The 23,044-nt window shown below is 36.6% G+C and overlaps 1 protein-coding gene across 2 annotated transcripts in view; it reads left to right on the top strand.

Annotated features, from left to right (window-relative positions):
- The window catches only part of FGD3 (FYVE, RhoGEF and PH domain containing 3), a 1,715,774-nt gene that overhangs the window by 11,071 nt on the left and 1,681,659 nt on the right, over nt 1-23,044 (top strand). For both annotated transcript variants that reach the window (XM_044078146.1, XM_044078147.1), the window contains exon 2: nt 18,690-18,851. In XM_044078146.1, the coding sequence (XP_043934081.1) occupies nt 18,690-18,851 (162 nt within the window). The remainder of the gene's footprint in view (nt 1-18,689; nt 18,852-23,044) is intronic.

Below are 23,044 nucleotides of genomic sequence, written 5' to 3'. Positions count from 1 at the left end.
GGTGGTAGGCAGATGGTCCTGGATCCCTGTGGGGATTCCGTTATAATTTATTTATTTTTATTTTATTTTATTTTGTTTTATTTTACAATTGTTGACCTGGAAAGTCCAACTGGATACAGATTCATTTTCAGCAGAGGCCCAGGGAGAAAAGCTCCAAAGCAAAAGAAAAACAAACAAAAGTCCTTACATTAGAGGCAAGAATTTATACTAAATGGTTGTAATCAGTGGTGGCTGGTGACTTCAAATCAATGAGGGCCTGCAGGAGACAGCTGAATGGGTGGGGTCAATGGGAATGGGTGTGGCCAACTAGAAAGTGGAGGGGCTATGCTCAAAACCACAAAAACTGTAACTTTAATTTAATATGCTGCCCTGGGTGCCAAACCATTATTATGAGAGTCCAATAAAGACAAAATGAAATGTAGAAGAAAAAAAAAATATTTCAGTGCATTGGCTGCATGACAGCTTACTTAATATCGAGATGGAAACAAAAAGGTTGCAAGGCATAAAAAAAAAAATTACTTTTTAAATACATTACTGGAATGCCAGTCAAAATCAAGTATAAGAAAAACAAGCAGCACTCAACTCAAACCACTTCTCCTTGCACTGCAGTTCTAATTAGAATTTATATTCAGCTTTATTAAAGTACCAAATAACATGCTGAAACTAGCAATCTATGTGATACCCCCACTTGTAAAAATGTTTCTTATCCAAAGAAGACCTGCTGCCTGACAACAACTATCTACTTGTTTCATGGGGAAAACATGATCAAAGTAAAAAATGAAAAGCAAACAAGAAACAAGCTCAACATACATTGCTTAAAGAATTACTGCACAGGATATGGACCACACACGATAGATTGGCAAACTTTTTAGTTTGCAGGTAAAGCCTGCAAAATTGACTGCAAGTCTCCAACAAATGTAATGAGCTTCTTAAAATAATGTAATCATGTCCTTTATTTCAAATACTGTCATATGCATTTCAATATCCAAGGCTTATACATTATCTAGTTATGTAAGTATTCTCTGCATGGCAACAACAGAAAGGCTTTCAATGTTGGCAATTCTTTAACATTATGCTTATTAAAACTTACTTGCATCTTACAATATCAGACAAGCTTACCTGATGGTCATTAAAGCATTGCTACTTAAACACAGAGCAACAGGCACTTTCTGAATAATAAGCATAAATCAACAGTATAAAAATATGACAGAAACCAGAACATTCTGCAAAATTAAGGACAGATAAAAAGCCACTGTAGTACTTGTGTCTACCTTGGATTGGGGGATACTCTACACATTTACACTGCATAACTGCTCCTTGCCTTGCTTGGACACATCCAGAGTCACTACATGGGGGAGTGGGGTGCAACAAGTATGGGTACCTGTCAAATCTTCGAACGCTCAAAATTTCGAACGTTACATGGTCGAGACCAAAAGTTCGAAATTTTGAGTGCTCGAAGATAGACTTTCAACGGCACAATACAGTGCATATAGGGAGAATTTCCCTTTTCTGCACTGAAGTGCGGTCTCAGAGTTGGTATATTTAAGTAGGGGGGTGTGGGGGGTGCAGGGATGCTTGCCCCCTGTCTACACTGTTAAAGTGTTTTTTTTCTGTGTTTTCTTTTCTTTTCTTTTTTTTACGTTCGAACATCCAAATGTCGAACATTTGGTCTCGACCATGTAATGTTCAATATTTTCGATGTTCGAATATTTAACGTAGACCCACACGTATGTCACAATTTGAAATGTCTCTGGCTGACTGTGATGGCCCTGACACATTTGTCATACCTCTCAATATCAGAGCAAGAAATCTGGACAAAGCCATACATAGAAGTGGGACAAAGGCCTAAAAATAAGGACAATTTTTAAATATTGCTCTTATAAATGTAGAAAGATAATAGAATAGTAGGTCTTGCATTAGTATGAATTTTCTGAAGGGGATGAAATCTGAAACTGAAATGTCTGTCATTATTTTCTAATTTCAGTCTTTAATTATTTGCCACTAATTTGCCAAAAAACACAATTTTATGAAAAACAGACCAAAAATGTGATGCAAAAATATAAAATAGCCACACAATACAGCTGGGAACCTGTCAAAGAAGGGATACTTTTTTTAATATTAGTACTGCTAACTTGAGCGGCTGACAAAATAAAATAATCTACATGCATTTCTGAAATAAAAGCAATCTATAACTCTGATTATTATAGTTATTTATTAATTGTAAACCCACCATGTTGTTTTCCAAAACTGCCATTTTGCGGAGGGATTATTAGGGGAAGAGCAACATTTTGAGCCAAAATCAGGGACAGTTGAGAGGTTTGGATTTGCCTAATTCTATAAAGCAATTTATTTCCACGTACCTCTCAACCTGTTAATGCAGGAAATCTGGACAAGGCCAAATATGTTGGGGGAACATATAAACAGTACTAAAAATTGCTCTTGTATAAACTGAGATAGTTGATAGAATAACAGGTCTTGCTTTAGCATGCATTTTTCTGAAGGTTATGAAGTCTGAAACTCAGTGTCTGTCATTATTTAGTGACTTAATTCCTAAATGATTTCCCAGAAAACCACAAATTTTATGAGGAACAAACCAAAAATAAGAAGCAAAAATCTATTCATTCTGCAAAAATCTAGACAGTTGAGAGGTATAGTTCAGCCAGGGCTGTCTTTGAGTTTGCCGCCCTTCCTCCCTCACAAAATCATGGTCAAATGGAGCCTCCCCCTGCAGCCATTCCAATGAACCATTACTTGGCTATTTTATCCCATTTACCATAAACACTAATATGCATACTGCTTTACTTCTGGGATGGTTTGGATTTCATTTGAAAGTTTTATTTTGCATTTTACAGCGCAAACACTAATAGATATCTGCTAAATAAAGTAATGTAGTCTCACAATGAAAACAGACTTAGCATTAAAACTTCCCTGCCCTTGTAACTCACATTCATTGAAACAGCATTGAAACCCACAGTCAAAGAAAATACATTTTGCCAGTGGCAGATAAAGATTAACTTTGGGTTTGGGCTGATTTTCAAATCACAGGCCCCTTGTACATGAAACATACACATGCTCTTTCATACACCTTCCTGATTGTATTACATTATATTCCTTGTAAAATATAGTACAATTTTAGAGGGCATTTTAAATTTATTGTTTTGAACATTTTTCCAATAAACAATGAAACAAAATGCATTCACCAATAATGACAAAACTGCCCAATTCAGAACATTTCCATCATAAAAGTCTACTCAAACTTCTACAGTCCACCAGTATCAGTACATATGTACAATCTCTGAAGAATAAAAGTCATCTAAATAATTCCACATTAAAGAGATCTGTAACTAATGAAGAGGTTGCTGCTAGCAAACAACTTTATATTTCAGTGTTTCATCTACAAATAAAGTGACTGTTGCCCTTGAGGAATAAATTGCCTATCTTACACTAAAAAAATGATAAGCTAGTAATATTGCAATAGGGAATGGATGGCAAACTGATAACAGGTTCATAGTTACTAAGTATATTCGCCAAAAAGTAACGCAGCATCCACCGCATTTGCAACACAGTACAGTATCAGCAATGCATCTATCTACTGTGGGAGTAGAACCCACATCCTTCTGCATCAAAAGCAAGTATACTACCTGTTGTGCTATTAACAATGTGAGCAGACTCAGCGTAAGCAGCACTACACTTTTGCTCCCCTGCAGCTCTCAGCTCCTTGTAAAATCTACTCACTCAGCTGTATCTCTGAACTTTGCAGCACAAGAAATCTGGAAAAAGCCAACATTATTTTTTTTGGGGGGGGGGTGACAAAAGCCCAAAAACCAGGGACACATTTTAAACACTGTTTGTATAATGTTGGAAAGTTGCTAGAATAAAATGCTGTGTTACCACCATACATTTTACTTCCAAGCCTTGAACCCAGGACACTGTGCAAAACAGTCAAAGCAACATACCACTATGCCATATCAGCTGTTTTGTGAAAGAGAGGAAGACTGAAACTTAAATGGCTACCATTTAGTGAATTCAGTTCTCACCATAGCTCTCAAACTCTTAGCAAAAAACACCCAGACAAAGCCAGTAATGGCAGAATACAGCCCCCAAATGTATTCAGTGAATTCAGTTCTTACCATAGCCCTCAACCGTAGCACAAAAAAACGGGACAAAGCCAATAATTGGGTAATACAGTCCCAAAAATAAGGACACCTTTCAAATATCCATCTTATAAACTTAGAAAATTGCTAGAATAAAAGCTTCTGTGTTTCCATGTACTTTCTGAAAAATATGAAGTCTGAAATTCAAATGCTTGTCATTTTTATTTAATGTTTGTTAACCAGGAAAGTCTGACTTGGAACAAAAGCCAATTTTCAGCAGAGGACCACAGAGAAACACTTGTGACACATGTCTTTGTGCACCCAGAGGAAACCCACACAAACACAGGAAGGACATGTAGACTCCACACAGAAGGCACCTCAACCAAGAATCAAACCAGAGAATCTGTAGCTGTTAGGCAACAATGCTACCACTGTAGCAATGCACTGCTGACTTTCTAAGGGCACAAAACTACAGAAACCACAGATTTTATGAAGAACAGAACAGAACAAGTATGAGGGAAAAATCTGCAAGTTTTTTACAAATGGGAGTGGGTAGGGAATTCAGGCTCTTGCCACCTGGGCCTAAGGTACACGGTTCAAGCCTGTTCTCTACCTACCTCCATATAGCTCTTGGAGCATTACACACACACACACACATATACACACTGTATTCCTTACCTCAAGTTGTAACAGTCCATAAATGCATCCAAAGTCTGTAGAACAAGTACATCCACAAAATGCATCTAAGCATGTCCTTCCATCTAGCCTGTGATGATGAGAGCAAGTCCTTCCTGTGAGAGCAGCAAGCTGCCTGTGGATGTTGCAGTCTAATCCCCCTTCAAGTCTATGCTGTTGTAACTGCATAGACTTCTGGGATAGTGCCTCTGCATGCTCTCTTCCTAATCCGGACTACTGGTGAGACAGTCTGGATTCTGTGTGCATGCTCCAGACTGGTTCACCTGCAGTGTGGAAATGCTGTGAGTGCGCATGTGCGATGTTCCACGACTAGCATTATTATTTTTGTATTTCTTTTTTTATTTTATGTTTTTATTTTATTTTCTTCTTTGTTTACAGCTGGGGGGCTGCAGTCCTGCATCCCAATAGCACGAGCCACCCTGGTTGTAATCATACCATAAACTTACAGAAAGGACAAAAACACAAACATTGTACAAGCAAGACCTATTCAGTTTCTAAAAGTAGCACCTATAATCATCTCATAGTTATATAGTAATGTGCTAAATAAGGATTTATAGCTATCAAGTAAGAATGACATAATTGTCATTGTGCATGGAATGGACAGCTTTATTTAGATATTTTAAGGGAGCAGGGAAGTTTACCTAAAGTGTTGGTAGGAGATATATATTCTGTAGTGTACTTTTGTTGGGATGTAATTAATGCTATGCAGTAATATGTTATAGAACCTACTATATAGTATTGTGCCGGGTTGGCAACAGGAACTAACCTGGGGAGTAGCTTGGGCACAGCCAGTTATCTATGTAGTGGTTTTTCAGGAGATGTTGTAGATACAGTGGAGGTTATTTGGCTTGGTAGGGAGTTCCAGGTTCTAGCAATGGTGCAGGTGAACAGAGATTTCCCGGTGTCATTTTTATATTTGATGCTCTTTATGAGATTCTGGCCCCTATTGTAAATATATGGAGCAGAGAACAAAATTTAGTATAAGAGGTTTTGAATACAATACTAAGTACAAATTTGATTGTAACTCCAAGGGAGTGGTATACCTGGCTAAGTGTCATACCTGTCCTGCCTTCTATATCGGCAAAACTGACAGAAGGCTTAGGAACAGGGTCTATGAACACACATACACTATTAGGTCTAACAAATCAGAGAACACATTGGCCAGGCACATTATGAAAGCACCCTCCCATGGTTTTACTTTTAGGGCTATAGATTGTATTGCCTATGACCCTAGAGGAGGGCCTCTTTCCTTGCTCTTAGAGAAATTAGAATTGAGTTGGCAATTATGTACCTTTGCATGTTACCCTCCAGGCATTAATGAAATGTATTCAATTAAGTGCATTCTACAACTTAAAAATTTGGTTAGGAGTTGACTATTATGCTGTGTTTAAAATGGTCTATGCTTATTATTGTCTTAGAGTGTATTTGACTTTCAGCTTCTCAAGTCAGGTTTTGCTGTTTTTCACTTACATGTTTTTATTTACATGCTTTTAAGGTTTATTATACCTGAACATAAAAATAAAAATATAAATATAAATACATATATACACTGTTAATTTTAATTTTAACTGCATTAACATTTCATAATAGATAATTATTGGTTTTAGATTTTTTACACTATTTATCTATTATTTTAAAATATTGTTTTAAAACAATGTGTTAGTTGAGAGCTGTTTAAGCTATATATTTTAGGTAATGAATGAAGTTGGTTGCCACTTTAAGAGCAGCTGATTCCTGCTGATCCAGGAACCAGCTGACATTTCACTTCCTTTTCACTTCCTATATAGTGTATGTCCTATGTTGTATAATTATCTGAAGAAGTTGGGCTATGTGGCCTGATGAAAAGTGTTTTATGTGATTTTTTTTGTTTTTTGTAATAAACAGTACATTAATTCATTGTGCTTGCAGGATTTATTTGGGCAGTTGGATATACTGTGGTGCTTCTTCTTTTGGTAGTAAAAAATAAGTTCACCCTGAATTAACTAAAGACAAACACACTTAAATAAATTATGTAAAATAAGTCTTAATTTCTACATGCTGTGGGCAGCAGGCATAGTCAGAGCTAGGAAAAAAAAAAACACTTGTTCCCATGGCTCATGCCTATGATACCTCCTTTCTTTATTTTAAGTCTCAGTCTGTCTTAGTCATCTGAGGCAGCCTGAGTCAGGATGAAGGGATCTTCAAAAATGAAAAAAAAAAAAAAAGGGAATGGCTCTTCGGATAAAAAAAAAAAACACATACGCTAAAGCCATGGTCACTATCCAAACTTTACTCTGCTTCCTAGTACTTCGGCTAACTTGCCTTCCAGGGAATAATTAACATCAAGGATAGTATGATTTTTATACAAATCTATCAATTAAACAATTAAATAATTTACCAATGAGTGAGTCGTGTTGACTAAAAACAATCAAATCTAAACAATTATCAGTCATCATACTACAGATGCAGGCTGAACTGTTTATAAATTCTTAAATTCAACATTGCAAACCCATTCAATATATCAATGTCAAAATACACCATACTGAAAACATATGCATGTTAAAAGAACGCATTGTATATGTAAGGGCTCTTTGGAGCTTGTTTTGGTAGCCCAGCAAGAGCCTTTTTAAGTGATGATTCTGATGCCTTCAACAAAAACAAAGAGATGTACCAATTGGTAGACTAGGTCTACTGCCAGCTTTTACCGGGTTGTTTTGAAAGCAGGCTTGTGAGTAAACCAAATTAATTTTTTCTGACTTTCCTCATGATCAAAGTTCTGAACAACGATAATAAAATAGAAATTCAGAAAATTTGACTGTTACTTTTTATTTAAAAGCAATGACTTTCTAACACTGATACCTTTTCTGTCTCTCTCTCTCTGTGTTTTTTTTTTAATGGAGGGTCTGCATCCCAGCACCCAAATCACAGGACACCCTGGTCTATTAGTATTTATTTTTACTGACTTTACAGGGTGTTTAGAATGTGAAAGCTGTAGTTCTAACTTCTGACGTCTCCTAAATGTAAAATAACACTTAAGTGGTGTTAATCAGCAAAATAAATTACTGCAGGGAACTAACTGTTCTGAAACTGGGTAGTCAGTAGGTTTTATTTTATACTTAACATGCATAAAGATGTTTTTTGCATTCCTGGATGACTCATAATTTCAGCCCATTATTTTATTTTTATTCATTTTACCAATTTATTGACTAAGGGACTTGGAAGCAGTGTCTGGTTAAGTTGCTTGCTAGGATTCACACTGTAGGAAAATGGAAGTGAAAGGACTCAAACCCTGCATCTTGGGTGTAGGACCAGCTCAGAGTTTTAGTCCTCTGCAGTAACTGCCTGACTGCCATCGAGTGAACAATTAACTGAGTGTTTTAGAATTCTATCTCAGACCTGTCTTGGTTCATGTAGCCTCATGCATTAAATATTAATCACAGTTTTTGAAATGATGGATAACTTATCCCTAGATGACACTTTCATGACATTTCCACACGAGGATGGTTATCTAGCACTAATGTTTTGGATTTTGCATAGTAAACTTTATTTGGATCAGTTTGTAAAATTTCTGTTATGAGCTTTATATGTTACAGAAGAATGTTTTTTATTTTGAGGATTAATGTTATTTGTATCTCAGGGGAACAGCAAAGAGAGGTGACATTTGTTACAACATATGTATATTTGCTCACAGGTTTGTTAGAATATCAAATATTTACAATATTTAGAGTAACCCATTTTTTTTAGACTTGAGATGTGGCATAGATTTCTCAGTGATCATTGGCATGATTTGGCTGAATATCATTAGTTTCTAAAATATCTTAACCATAATGATTTTGAGATTACTTTCAACCTTAAATTTATTTTTAAATATAACCTTAACTGCATCCTTTTTACAATTAGTTATTTGTACATCAGTGTGACCAAATTGACGGATGGAGCTGTCCACATTGCCCTATACTGTAGAACTTTTTCTAACCAAATAAAGGTAAAAGAAGTAGACCTCTTGTCATCATACAAATGACCTTCAAGCCTTTACTATACATTTATTGCTTTAATTTCCTATGTAGTCAGACTTCTTCAGAACAAATGTAACATTGCTAGCCTTACTAAAATATTTTATTTAGTTACACAACTTCCTTACTAATTCTGTGATAGAGCATAAAAATGAAAAATGAATCATGAAAATATTCCAGTAAACTACCATGTATGTAATATATTTAAAGCATTCATCAAACTGGAGGATAGTCAGAGTCAGTTATAATGATCCCAGCATAGGGTATGTCAGGTTCAGTTGAAAAGCAGAGGCTTTAAAATCATTTCATGGAATAAAGGAGGGTGCACCCTATTTGGAAGGAAAGGATTATGCGAAAATTGGAGAGGGTGCAGTGTCTGGTAGCTTCTTTACAGGTAACAAAGCTAAAAGTTAGAGAAGCAGGAACATTTTGCTGAAGGAGTATCTCATATGTGCATGCTGACCGCAAAACAGGAGGAGGCAGTAGTTTTAAAAGATTCAACAGAATCAGTTAAGCAAACTTAAAGTAAGCAGTAAAGGCAGATAGAGTATATGGAGGGGATGTGGGAGTCTGCATGTCCTCCCTAAGGTCATGAGGGTTTTCTACGGATGCTCAGGTTTTTTCCCACATTCTAAAGACATGCCGCAGGTGGATTGGATACTCTAATTTAGCCCTAGGTGTGAGTGCGGTCACATGTATGCCTTCTGTGAAGGGTGGGCACCAGGCTGTCAACCTGACACTGTAAAAGCTCAACTGCCAATCGTTCTGCAGACCAATGATCCACTGTGGGGATCCCTAACAGGAGCAGCCGAAAGATAAAAAAAAAAGAAGCATACAATGGAGCAAGTGGCTAATCAGTAACATGTATGACCCTAATGATTATGATCCAGACTTCTTCAAAGATTTGTTTCAAGAGTGGGAAATGGAGTCGATGGGAATGGAGTATACAATGTTGGCAGGGGATTTCAACTTGATGTTGGATGCCAGCCTTGAAAGATAATATGACTAAACTGAATTGCATATGAGAGCCCAGCTCATAGTCAGGGAATGGCTTGATGAGTGAGACTGAGTGGATATTTGGATGGAGAGACGTACTCAGGAAGTCACAGTCACCTCTTCTTGGGATTTACAAAAGGGGAATAGACTGGATATACTTTTATTCCCAAGAGAACTACTGGAGAGGCACAATACAGTAGAAATGCAGGATATCAGTTTATCAGATCATGCAACCATTCAGATAGACTGGAGAGTGGGTGTAAGGGAGTAGAAACATAAATAATGGAGATGGTCCCATTACAATTGAAGAGATGGACAAAAAAAAAGAAATAATAGGATATCTTAATGAATGTCATGAATAGAAAGGAAGTGAACAGAAATTATTTCATTCTGTTTTGGTGGGAAAGATGTGAGACAGCGTTCAGGGATAACTAATGACAATAGAGGAAGGAAGCAGATGGCAGAGAGGAGAGAGGTTGAAGGAAAAGAAGAAGCAATTGAGAAGTAAACAACTGATCATACAAGGGAAAGGCTACATAATGGAGCAGGATAAGGAAAGCATGGAGAAACTGCAACTTGGGATAGGATAAATAGGCATCTCCCAGATAGAAGCAGGACTGTTTTTTATTTATTTTGCTTTTTTTACCATATGTCTTCCGACTGGATTTTGTCAAAAAAAACTTTTCAGTGGAGGCCTGGGAAGAAAATCTTGAACATATTACATTTTTAAACAGGCATTCAATAATATACATTAAGTAATATATGTTAACAATGACACATGCATTTGATAATTATATTACATTCATATGGACTTTAACAATGCCTCCCTCACATCTGATAAATTAAATTACATTCATATGAAATAAAGGAAACTGTTTTAGTATAAAAGATATTTATGCATTTAGTAGCTGTTCAGCATTGAGCATTTGTTGAGGCTTATTGGATGGTTTGTCAAGTAGATAATAGATCTTGAGATTAGGGCTTAGAAATCCAAAGAAATGGAAGTGAGGAAAGAAACTTGGTAAAGCAGAAAAGTTTAATATTGTAGCTGTGTTTTAAAAGAGTTTATATTCTGAATGGATTTCCGTGATAATGAGATGTGATTCCAACGTTCAGCAACACTATGTGAATATAGACTCACCTGCAGTGTTAAGACGATTTGGTTATAGTGATATACATTGACTGTTGCCCTCTCAGATAATACCATACTTGTCCTCACATTGGCTTCCGGCCTGTTCTCTTCCTTTCTTGTCCTTACTCCTTCTTTCTAGTCCTTACTCCTCTTACTTTTTTTCTCACTATATACTACCTCCAACCATATACCATAGTAGTCTTCTCCTCACAATATACTCTACCTTGTGCTATTTCGCACTACAACTTTCCTCAAATATGCTAAAATCTGGTCTCTGTTTGTCTTCTACAATATCTTTACATGCCTTTAACCCTGCAGATAAATCTCTCAGTTACTTGTACTTTTTGTATTCACTTCAGAATATGTTTTCTTTTGTAGAAACTAAACCAGCCATGCACTAAGAATGTTTGTTTTTATTGTATTATTTCTTCTTTTGTAAATTACTGTCTTTGTTGACTGATGTCTAAGTAATGTAATACTGGAGCTTTTCTCCTCGGGTCCCTGCTGAAAAACGGCTTCTGCCTAACCAGACTAACCTGGTTAACAAATGTCAAATAAGTAAATAAATAAAATACTGATTTTTCTCTACAGCATAAAATTATATTTGGCTACATTAAGTCATTAAGGGCTGGGTAGATTTCTTGCTTACAGAGATGCCTGTGTATTGTAGTTAGCTGAGAAATAGTTATGTTATGAGTGCTAGGCATTGGTGTGTTCTGTTGTTATAGTTCACTGTAGATTTGGTTGTTTTATTATAACATTGCTCAGGTTTGGACATGTGTGAGATCTGAAGGTTAGTGAAGGCTATCCATCTTCTAGTTATGTCAGAGACATAGGTTTTACTCTGCATAATGTACCTAGTTTTTGATGATTTTTATTAACCAAGTGTGTTTGAATTTCAACTTGTCATCTATGGTGACACTCAAAATAAAATGTATGTGGCTTACTTTATGTCATGGTAGTGTTGGCAGAGACAACAGTGAATACCAGTAATTTTGTTTTCATGTGGGTTAGAAGTACTTGTGAATTATTTAGCCCTGCTTCAATCAATAAGAAGGATGGTTATATATATTCTTGGAGTATTGAGAGAGTTTTGCAGAGCAGATTAGGGTTGAGTCATCAGCGTATTGAACTAGGATAATAGTTCTGTAGCAGTGCAGATGTCATTGATGAATATGTTGAAAAATATGGCACCTATACAGATCCTTGTGGGCCACCATTAGTTACCTGCAAGAAAGTGGATTAATTATTTTCCACTTCATTTCTTGTGCTCTGCTTGAGAGGTAGTTGTGGAACCATTACAGTGAAGAGTTGTTAAGCCCTTAGGATGACAGACTATATAAGAGTATCTGGTGAGAGACAGTATCAAAAGCTTTTGATAAAGTCTAGGAAGATGGTGGAGACTAGGCTTCAGGCATTTCTGTGGGAGTTGACAATATTAAAATTCAGCAAAGTAGTAGTTTTGTTGTGATGAACATGAATGCCATGTTCGGTTGAACACAAGTCTCTTTATCTGTTAGATAATTCAGAAGTTACATATGAGTACATTTTTCTGTTATTTTTATAAGGGAGATAGAATAACAACTGGCTTGTAATTTGAAAGATCTGTATTGACTCCACCCTTGTGCAATGCAATAACAAATTATTTTTTACCACAGTGAGAGGACTTTATTTTCTGCCATGGAATCAATTTATCAGAATTGAATCTGACAATGCAGCTTGTAGACTGTGAGGGCCAGTTGTAGTAGGCTTTAATTTTTTGAGGTATTTCTTGAAAGTATATGTGAGAACTGGTTAGAGGTTATTTGACCAAGAAGGGACACCAAGAGCTTGATTATTCACCTGGTTTGTTAATTACAGTACTGTCTGTATAAAAAGTGGGTATTGTGTTGGTTGGCTATGGTATAATTTTGCTTCTTTGTGTTTCTGTTTGGTTTTGGCTCTGTACCTTGTCCTGGATTAACAGTTTATCAAATGAGGCCCAGAACAGTTTTTGATTGTTTGCGTCTGTTTTGTTGGGTGAGTAATAGCTTATCTTATCTTGTTATAGACGGAGGAAGGAGTCTTTATGTGAAAAGATAACACATTTACAACTCCTTGAGGGGGACCAGGGGTACATCAGAAAAGTTCAATGAAGTAATCATCACTGTACTTTCTAATGAAAATAAAGTGTTGTCAAGGGCAAGTGATTTTAGGCCTAATTCTTTGATAAATATGAGCTTAAAATTGTAGACAAAAGTGCTAGTGAAGTGGTAGGAAAGACTGCTCCCAGAGCTAATAAAAGAGGAAGAAAATGATTTTGTAAAGGTAAATTCGATTTCATGTAACTGATAGAGGCAGGTCAGATATTCTCGATACGTATGGAGGGAAACGTACTTGAGCTGGAATTGTTATTTGATATCATAAAAGCTTTCAACACCATTTAACTTTGTTATTTGATTACATGCTTAGAAGAAAGGGGGTTCGGAAGTAGCTTTATAAAATGGATACAATTCCAAATATACTAAGGTTACATGTAGGATGTATGGATTAACAGAGGACTATTAGAAGCAGGGAGCATAAAATGGGGACAAGACAAGGTTGTCCACTCTCTCTGGGATTTTTATTTTGGTCATGGAGGAACTGGTCTACAGGAACTTTCCTTGCACCATGCAATTGATGTGCAGAGAGACATTTTTTGATGTTTGAAGATGACTGTATATTGATGTCAAGTAATATACAGGAAATCCTTGAGAAAGTGCTAGTTATATTCAAATACTTTGGGTAAGCCTCAGGCTTGGAGTAAAATGTGAAGAAGACAATCATAGTGAAGCTGGGATGTATAAAAGGAAGGGTAAGAAAAGTCATTAAGGAAACTTTAAATACCCCAGGTACATGAGAATAGTAGTTGCTCAAATTAAGAAGTTCACTTTATGGGGAGAATCTGAAGAGACTGATTGAAAAAATGGAGAAGGAATGGTGTGCAAAGGTCACAAAGTTAAACTCCATTACAGTCAGGATTAAACTGTGAGTATAATGATGCTGCCATGCATTCTGTATGTCATATGTTGCTTAGTGGGGATAATGGACAGATCTGAATTGATGAGAATGCAATGGCTATTGAATGCAATGTGCATTAAATGAATTATCGGTAGAAAAATAGGGTAACAGGATACTACATGGCAAATTACAGATGTTAGTATCAATGGGGGTGGGGACTTGCCCTTGCTTTTGATATTTCACACTTTCTACAGGAGATTGAGGAGAATGGTAATAAAAATAAGGGCAAGGAGGGAAGGGGTATTGGCTGCTTATCAGAGAAGTGATATGATGTCTGGGAGGGAAATGGTCTACAGTTAGGCAGTTACTTTTGGAGGGAGGGACTATCAGAAGAAATATGGACACATCCAAATTTAATTTACGTTATAGCTGCGGGCTGCAAGGAAAGGTGAAGAAGTAAATGTGTTGTGAAATGGGTACAACTTAATATTACAGAAAAGCAAGGGAAGTGAAAACCCTTCCACTGCATTAAAGAGCATTTTGGGTTAGATGAAAAAGACTGGCTAACCTCAGAATAAAAGTAAGTTATAAAACAAGGCTACAGGAAAGTATAATTAATGTCTTGGACCAAATGACAGGGGGATAGCAGTGTCAGGGCAAGCTTCATATATAAAGAAGTGTGGTATAGGTTTACAGGTTCATATGTGTTTACTAGGCTAATGGCCACAAGTGCCTTTTTAAGCCTAGCCATGCATCCCAAATCTCTGATGAGTTCTTATACCCTTGACAAGTGTAAGCTGAGGTTTGGAAGATGAAACATGTACAACCAGGGGCCTGAGAGATGAAACATTTACAGGTTGCCTCTGTCCATTAGAGATATATATGCCAAACCAGGGATTCATTTCCTGTTCCCCATCCAATTGTCCAAGTTGCACTTGAATTGGGTTAGGGAGGAACTCTGCTTCATATGGATGGGGATCCTGTTCCATAGATGGGGTAGTCTCTGGGATACATACCTCTCTCTCTAGCAGGTCCTCTTTATATCACAGGCAAGGTGTAAGTCTTTAGAATGGATAATTCTGGTGCTGTTTGTTTTGTGGATATACAGGCGGTCCATCAGAGTGGAGTCTGACACTGCCCAGTATGCCAGACATAGACCCCCCCCAAAAGCCTGTAGGAGACAGAATACAGGGATAGGGCCTTGAGGTAGTCTACATAGGACATTTTACTTATGCCCTGTATTATTTTAGTGAGGAATCTTTGTTGACATTTCAATTGCTGGATATGCCTAGTTAGATACATACTAAAGGGGGTATACATGTATTATTTTTAGTACAGCAGTATGTTCTGTTTCTAGTAAAACTAGTACTTTCAGCAGGTATCCACCTTTCATTTTATTACCCATGGTGCTGTTCTCTCCTGTGTAGTACTGTTTCATGTTCAGCGTCTTAGCCTTGTAGATTAGTATGTCAGTTCAGGATGTTTTCTTTTTATTATAAATTGCTGAGAATAGTTAATGCTAGAAGTGTAAACAAATTTTGAAAACAGATTGATTTATTTTAACTTTTTAGAAATTAAATAATACTAAAAAGACATTCAAACTTTTTGCTAACGATTATGGGCAGAAAAGATTATTCTAACAGCTTTATATTTTGTAATATAATAATCCCTAACTGCATTGATAGTTCACAATATCCCCTTCTGTAGTATGTGCTAGCAGCTGTGAGGAAAGTAGGAGCAAGAAACTGGATAAAAGCCAACAACATAATATATCATATAAAGAAGTTGAAATAATAAAATCTTATAACACAAGTTAAAATGCAGAACTTAAATTTGAACAAAATTAATATCTTTACTTGATGTTTATGAAACAAAGACATTTTATAAATAGTGTAAATAGTTTTAGATAGTTTACTTAAATTTTAAAACAAAATTTAGCTATAAATTAAATAGTATTGTTGTAAATGTGATTGGAACTATTGTATTATTTATGTCTGTTGTCATATCTAAAAAATTGAAAAAAATAGCTGTAGCTTTTTCAGTCCTATGTTTTGGATAATTATTGTCTCAATTTTTGATCTAAGTTTCATCATTGTATAATTATTGTCTGAGTTTTGCTGGTGTGTAACCCGAAAATGGCCCATTGAGTTTCATACAGTAGCCCAATCAAAAAATATAAATCAAAAAATTCAACCATATTACTGCATCAATTGAAGTGCTGTGTCACTCAAAGTCTTATCAAAGAACTGCCAAAGCCCCCACTTACTGCACAGATATGTCATTAAAATAGCAGCCAATAAATATGTATGTACGTTTGCTTTCTCATCATTTTACATTGGAGGCTTTTTTAGAAGTCGTCTATAAAATACTGCCGTATTCCTTATGTATGCAAAATTAAAAAAAAAATAATTAGGCTTAACATGATTCATGGACCAAACTGCTGTTTATTTAACAATTATTAAGTTACATTGCCTTCTTTTGCTTTATCAGGACTTTTAACAGAAATGCCTTTCCATAGCATTTTATACCCACCAAATGAAGAAGCTAATCCTGATCTACTCTTGCTCAACTCATGCAATGCAAAGTTTGGCCAAGTTTAATCATAGACTGAGAAAACTACTCTATGATAAAAACTTTATGGAATACTTGATGCTGATAACTGAGCCACTGTATCATTAAAGCATAATGCCATAATTAGGAGACTGCATAACCCTTCAGTGCAAGGTTGTGCACTAAAACCTATTCTGGGATCACTGTAAAATCTGTAGCTAACCAACTCAATGTGGATCATCTAAACACACAAACTGTAAACAAGGTTGGCCCCAGAGCAGGATTTCTCAGACAGCACTTGGAAGACAGTTGGTACTGTGTAATGCTGACGTGTTGTTTTTATTTATGCAAAGAGAGTGGTTGATATCATAGAAGAATACATCTTTTTAATTTGAATGCTAGTAAAAATAAGCTTAACAGTCATTAAAACACCCCTTCTGTAAATTTTAACATTTTAACTAAACTTTGCATTTAGTACTGATACTTTTCTAAGGTATGGCATAGGGCTTATGGTGATGTATTTATACAGGCATAATCTGATTCCAGGACACCAAAAAACTTCCTCCTTTTGTTCTTTCCTCTCAGCTAAAAGTTTTGTATAATATGCTAACTGCAGTTAAAATGTCTCTTTTACAGCTCTAAGACAAGATCTGGTTCACTTATATCCACATTATCAAGTTAAAGGAATATGTTGATTTTAATGCAGCATCTTATTCTCTTGGAAGTCCCTGCTTTTTTAATAACGCAACACTTCATAACAAAACACTATGTCCTGCTTCTTAGTGCCATTTGTTCCTTTAACCAAACTATCCCACATCTCTTTTCTAAGACAGACTAATAAATTATAAATGATAAATGTTTTAGTTTCCTTCTCTGGAATTTATGTTTATTGAGACCTGTTTTCTAAGTGTCATCTAGATGACTTTGTCTTACATTGAGTGTTCTTCTTCTGTAGTTGTAATGTATCATTCAGAGAAAGCTTTCATTTTGCAACAGGCCATAATCCATTGTTTTAAGAGTTCAAGGTCTCTTTCTCTCTCTCTCTGTCACACACACACACACACACACACACACACACACACACACACACACACACACACACACACACACACACACACACACACACACACACACACGCGCACACACACACGTGCATGCATGCACATACACATGCACACACTGTCTGTATCTGTCTCTGATGTTTATGTTCGCTCAAGCTGCAGGCTGAGATTTTGCTTCTCACAATTACTATTTTTTCAGTGTCCTGATTCCTCCAGTAGAAAGAAATAACATAATGCCTTCTTTTGGTCAATGCAGATCAATACTAAAGCAATGCATCTATCACCAGTTGCTTAACTCCTGATAAAGAGCCTCAGGGTTATTTAAAAGCTTAACTGTAAAACCTATCCTGGGCAAATAAAGAGTGTCACATCAACTGTGTGTTCTAGTGTTTTTTTATTTGTGAACCAGTGTGACATGCCTTTTTTCTGGCAAAATTCTCATATAAGGTTTCTGACCTGATGGGGGTTTGGCATGTACATCATTATTGTGAAAAATATTTGGGTCATACTCTATACATCCAATTTCTTTCCTCATTACATTTGCACCTTTCCTCTTATTTATGTGATGATCACATCTCAGCATAGTTCTATCAGCAAAACTTATTCTTAGAAACGATCACAGGAAAAAAGCATTTGACATTGAATGGTGAAGTATAAGGTTGTTGAAAAGTAGAATTTATGACTGAAGTCCATCAGTGCATTCCAAAGGAAATGTTGCATAAGAGTTGTGGTTAGTGAGCAGTATATTTTTCTAATCTTGATCCAGTTTTTAAGTATTTCTGTCTGTGTGTACTGTTAATTCTGCTGCTTACTAAACTTAGGCATTGATCGTGCATAATTTGTGTTTTGCTTATATCATCAATGACTGTTGTTGCATAAGCCAACATTTGACACTGTTAAATGCTTGCTTTTTTAGTTTGAACATTGCAATGTTTTGCACAAGAAGTGCAAACATACTTATCTGTATTAAATATGCATGCATTGTATCCCTACATATTTCACTTTTTTTAATCATGTTCGGCTATATTTTGCAGTGATTAGAAATGGCAGCAACATATGATTGACACCTAATGGTAAAATGGCTAGAAATTGTAAGAGTAGTATTTTATTCTTTTTCCTAGTGGCAGTCGTGTTTAGTACAAATAACTCTGCCTGCAAAACAGGTCTGATATCTTCTTTTTCTTTCTAGAATGCTCATGCCAGACTACTTGTAATTCTTGTTCAAACTCAAGCATACTGAAACAAGGGCTTATCAAGCAAATAGATTTTAAACAATGCTTTCAGCAAACAGGAAGAAAAGCTCCAACAGAATCATTGCCAAGCAGAAAACAACATTTACAAAAACCCCCAGGTAAGCTTTTCCCATTGCAGAAGCTGACATTACAAGACCATTTTTCATGAAGTTTTACTTCAAATTTTAAATTTAAGTATGATGTCTTTGAGATGTCCATTCATGTATTCTACAACAATGTCATTGTACAGTTCTATGCCAAAGGCAGATGTAGACCCTGTCTGTGGAATTGCCTTTCAGGCAGAGTTTAGAGGTTCTTACCATGAATGTTCCTGCCTTAAGGTCAAATAGTATTAAGCATACTTTTAATTTGGGACAAACACTGAAAACTAAGACAATACTATATCTTCATTTAAGGAATGAAGCTGCATAGCTGTATAGCAGGTTGTCTTAAAATTCGTATTACATAACTTTTGGAGAACATTTCATGAATCTGACAGCTGTCAGATTTCAATTTCAGGCAAATATTTTCAGCCCTTAATCATTGCTGAATTATGAGATGTTCACCATATTGATCACTGCTGCAGTAGCCTTAACTATATGGGATATATCCTGTATAAGATATAACAGCTGGCCATCAAAAGCTTCAAGCCATCTTCCACAAGCCCAAACTATCAGTCAGCTCCAGCTGAGCTAAATAAAAAGATAGCTTTGGGTGCCTTCAGAGCTTTTTTGCTGCCAAAGAGTATGCTTTCCTGACACTTTCAAGGATCAGCAGTTGGCTTGTGCTATTCTTTTTCTGGGCAGATTAGCTCCCTTTGGGGGGAATCTTCCATTAAAAAAATGTTTAATAACACTTTCCTGTTCAGGAAAGTTATTTTACAGCTAGGAGTATGCCTTTTAACAGACTGTCACAAGACTGTATTGTGATTTTAAACAATGGCACTCTTTTTCCAGACAGTTTAAAAGTTGTTTAAATTAACTGAAAACCATTGTTCTGTGGAGAAATTGTATTTATTATACTTTCTGGAGGTGTGAATGTGTTTTAAAGTGCTTTTTACTGTATTTTTGTGTGAAAAAGTAACTTTTAAAGACTTTTAAGTTTTACTGGCTTTTACTGATAATTTTTCCAGGGAAAGCGGCAACTACTAGTCCTATGGTCTGTCCTCCTTCCAGCCACAAAAAAAAAAAGTTAAGAAAACAACCTTTGTCAAAACAGCAGGCTAGCAATTTCCCTCAGCCACAGGTAGGTGACTCTGCTGTGGCCATTACTTGCATCTCAGACCACCCATCTTGAAACCCAGCTTCCTCTTGTGTAGCACCTACAGATACTAGGGACCAAGGATTACCGCATCCTCTGTGGCCACTGGGGTCCCCTTAGTGGGCAAGTCAGAGCCACTCTTGTCAGTCTTGGGAGATGGAACAGGAAGGGCTTCCCTCTTTTGTCAAAATGTTGTGCCCCTCCCTAGAAAAGCTGCTGCCACCATTAATAACATGGCTGGCCCCATTTTTACTGTTAAATAGAAACAGAAAACTAAATATGTATCTACTTCTCCTCAAATTTCCTTAGACAGCAGTAGTTTACTGTGTCTGGCTCAGGATTTAATTCAGGCAACTGATCGTTCTTATAAAGTACTTTCTCATAAAAGAAAGAGGAATACCTCTTTTACTGAAAAGACTCAAGATTCTTAATCTGGACAGGAAGATGAAAGGAAAGGTACAAGGTTTTCTCCCCATATTAATGATTCAGGCTCAGATGAAAGCTCTATTTCTGATTCTCCCTGTGGGTGTTTCTCTTTCTGTGAGACTGTTTTCAAGAATGTGCCATTTTTTTTCAATGGGAGAACACTGAGATTTTCCAACCCCTCAGAAAAGAGCTGTTACAGATTTTCCAGAACCTTCACCCATCCCTCTAACTCAATCAGCTTTGGAAGATGTTTGTGTTACTGCCTATAAATTTCCTGATAGCCACCTGCTACTATAAAGGCAGATATGATGTATAAAGTTCATCACTCTTTTAAGTTTTTATAAACTCTTCCTGCCCTAGCAGATGTAGCTTTAGTTTGTCTTACTGATGCTAAACATTTATTTAATTCTAATCTTACTCTTTTGGATAAGGATGGGAAGATTATTGATAAGTATGGGGAAAATGTATGCTTCTGCATCTTTGATTTTCAGAATTTTGAATTGTCAAGCTCTTATGTTAAAGTTTGTTCAGACTAATGGTGAAAATATGAGGATTGTTTTATCTGTAGTTTTTTTCTTATGAGGAAAAGTCTACTTTAAATAATTTAGTTACTTCTACTGTGTAAGTTACTACTCATTGTTTGCAGTGCGTGTATGACTCAGTTGAAACAAATGGGTTGTGAAGATCATTCATCAAGATTACAGACGACACTGGGGGGATATTTCTCCTTTGCAGAGAGTAATCTCTCATCCACCAAACCTGACTCCTTTATTTCTTGATATCCTTCATCACATTCTGTCCCAGGGTGTGATAGAACCAGTTCCTGCTTCCCAGGTGAGAAAATGTTTTTTATTCAAGAATGTTTTTAGTGCTAAAGAAAGAAAATGCTTGCAGAGCAGTTCTGGATCTTCCTTTCATAAACCAGTTTCTGTAGTGCCCAAATTTAAAATAATGTCACTTCACAGTCTGTTGCCTCTTCTTCCTCATTATAGTTTCCTGGTAACATTAGATTTAAACTATGCATATCATGACATTTGTTTTCATCCAGATTTCAGGCATTTCTTAAGTTTTGTGCATCTGGATCACATTATCAGATCTCATCCTTACCATTTGGACTATCTGCAGCACAAAGTGTGTTCACAAGGTGTCTAGCTCTTGTTATAGCTCATTGCAAGCTTCAAGGTATCCACATTTTACCGCATATAGACTTCATTATCTTTGCAAAGTTTTTTTCAAAGTGTCAAAAGTCTCTAACTTGGGTGAGTGATCTCTTGCACAAACTGGGATTCCAAGACAACATTCTTTCAAACAGGATTGTGTTCCTGGGTTGTCAGCTAATCACCTCAGTTCAAAGCACCTTTCTTCAGCAGGAAAAAAAAAAATGATCAATATCTAGATCTATTTCTAAGGTTTTCCACCCAGACTCTGGTCATTGCAAGGGAATACTACAGGATTTTTGGTCACATGACATCTATGAGTCTCATGATACCCTTGGCAAAATTGCACACGAGAAAGATACAATGGTATCTGAAGTCTCTTTGCCCCTAGCACCAAAACCCATTGTCTTTTCAAACACAATACTGGGTTTTTACAAGAGAAATCAATTGGTAGAGACAGCATATATCCTTAAATCCAGGTTTCCCCTTCTCCCTCCCTTTTCCAATTGCACACGAGAAAGATACAATGGTATCTGAAGTCTCTTTGCCCCTAGCACCAAAACCCATTGTCTTTTCAAACACAATGCTGGGTTTTTACAAGAGAAATCAATTGGTAGAGACAGCATATATCCTTAAATCCAGGTTTCCCCTTCTCCCTCCCTTTTCCAAAGCAGACAATTACCATCGATGCCTTGGACTTTGCTTGGAGAGCAGTTTCAGTAGGGATAAAATTGCAAGGTGTGTGGGACACCAAGGACAGATGCAAGCACATAAATATAAAAGAGTTGCTTGCCCTGATCAAGGCACTACAACTATCTGAGTCATCTTGGTCCTCAGGACCTCTTCAGGTTGTTATAGACAATACTACAGTCATGTAATACATCAAAAAGCAAGGGGGAACAAGGTTGCACCCCCTTTGCAGACCAGCCATATTAGGTTAGACAATAGCTTTATAGCGCAATCTCACTCTACAGGCATCCTATATTACATCAGACAAGCTGAGCAGGACAAGGAAAGACCATCACAAATGGAAAATAGAGCATGGGGTCTTCCAAGATTTGATCCGTCTGTGGGAAGTTCCTCAAGTAGACATATTTGCCTCCTCTCTGAACCATCAGATGTCAGGAGTCTGCTCCAGGATGCCATCAAAGAAGGCTTGCAAGACTGATACATTTTCTTTTCCTTTGACAGGGATGTTCCTGTATTTGCCCCTTTCCACTTGTACTTCGGAAGATTCTTAAGGAATTCCCCCAAGACCATTGTGATGACTCCCTTTTGGTCCTGGCAACTGTGGTTCTTCCTTCTTTTGGAAATAGCCATAGGCAATTTCCACAAACTTCCTCATAGGCTGGAATTGTTCACACAGAAAGAAGGGCATTTGGTATACCACAAACCCTGTCAACTTCAAATGGTTGTCTGGGTGATAGGTACTTAATTCCCCTTAGGCTCCTCCTTACTGAGGACATCTA

The sequence above is a fragment of the Protopterus annectens genome, chromosome 7.part0 (assembly GCF_019279795.1).
Source record: "Protopterus annectens isolate FY-2018-M chromosome 7.part0, PAN1.0, whole genome shotgun sequence".
NCBI lineage: Eukaryota > Metazoa > Chordata > Ceratodontiformes > Protopteridae > Protopterus > Protopterus annectens.
This window is presented reverse-complemented; position numbering and strand designations above follow the sequence as displayed.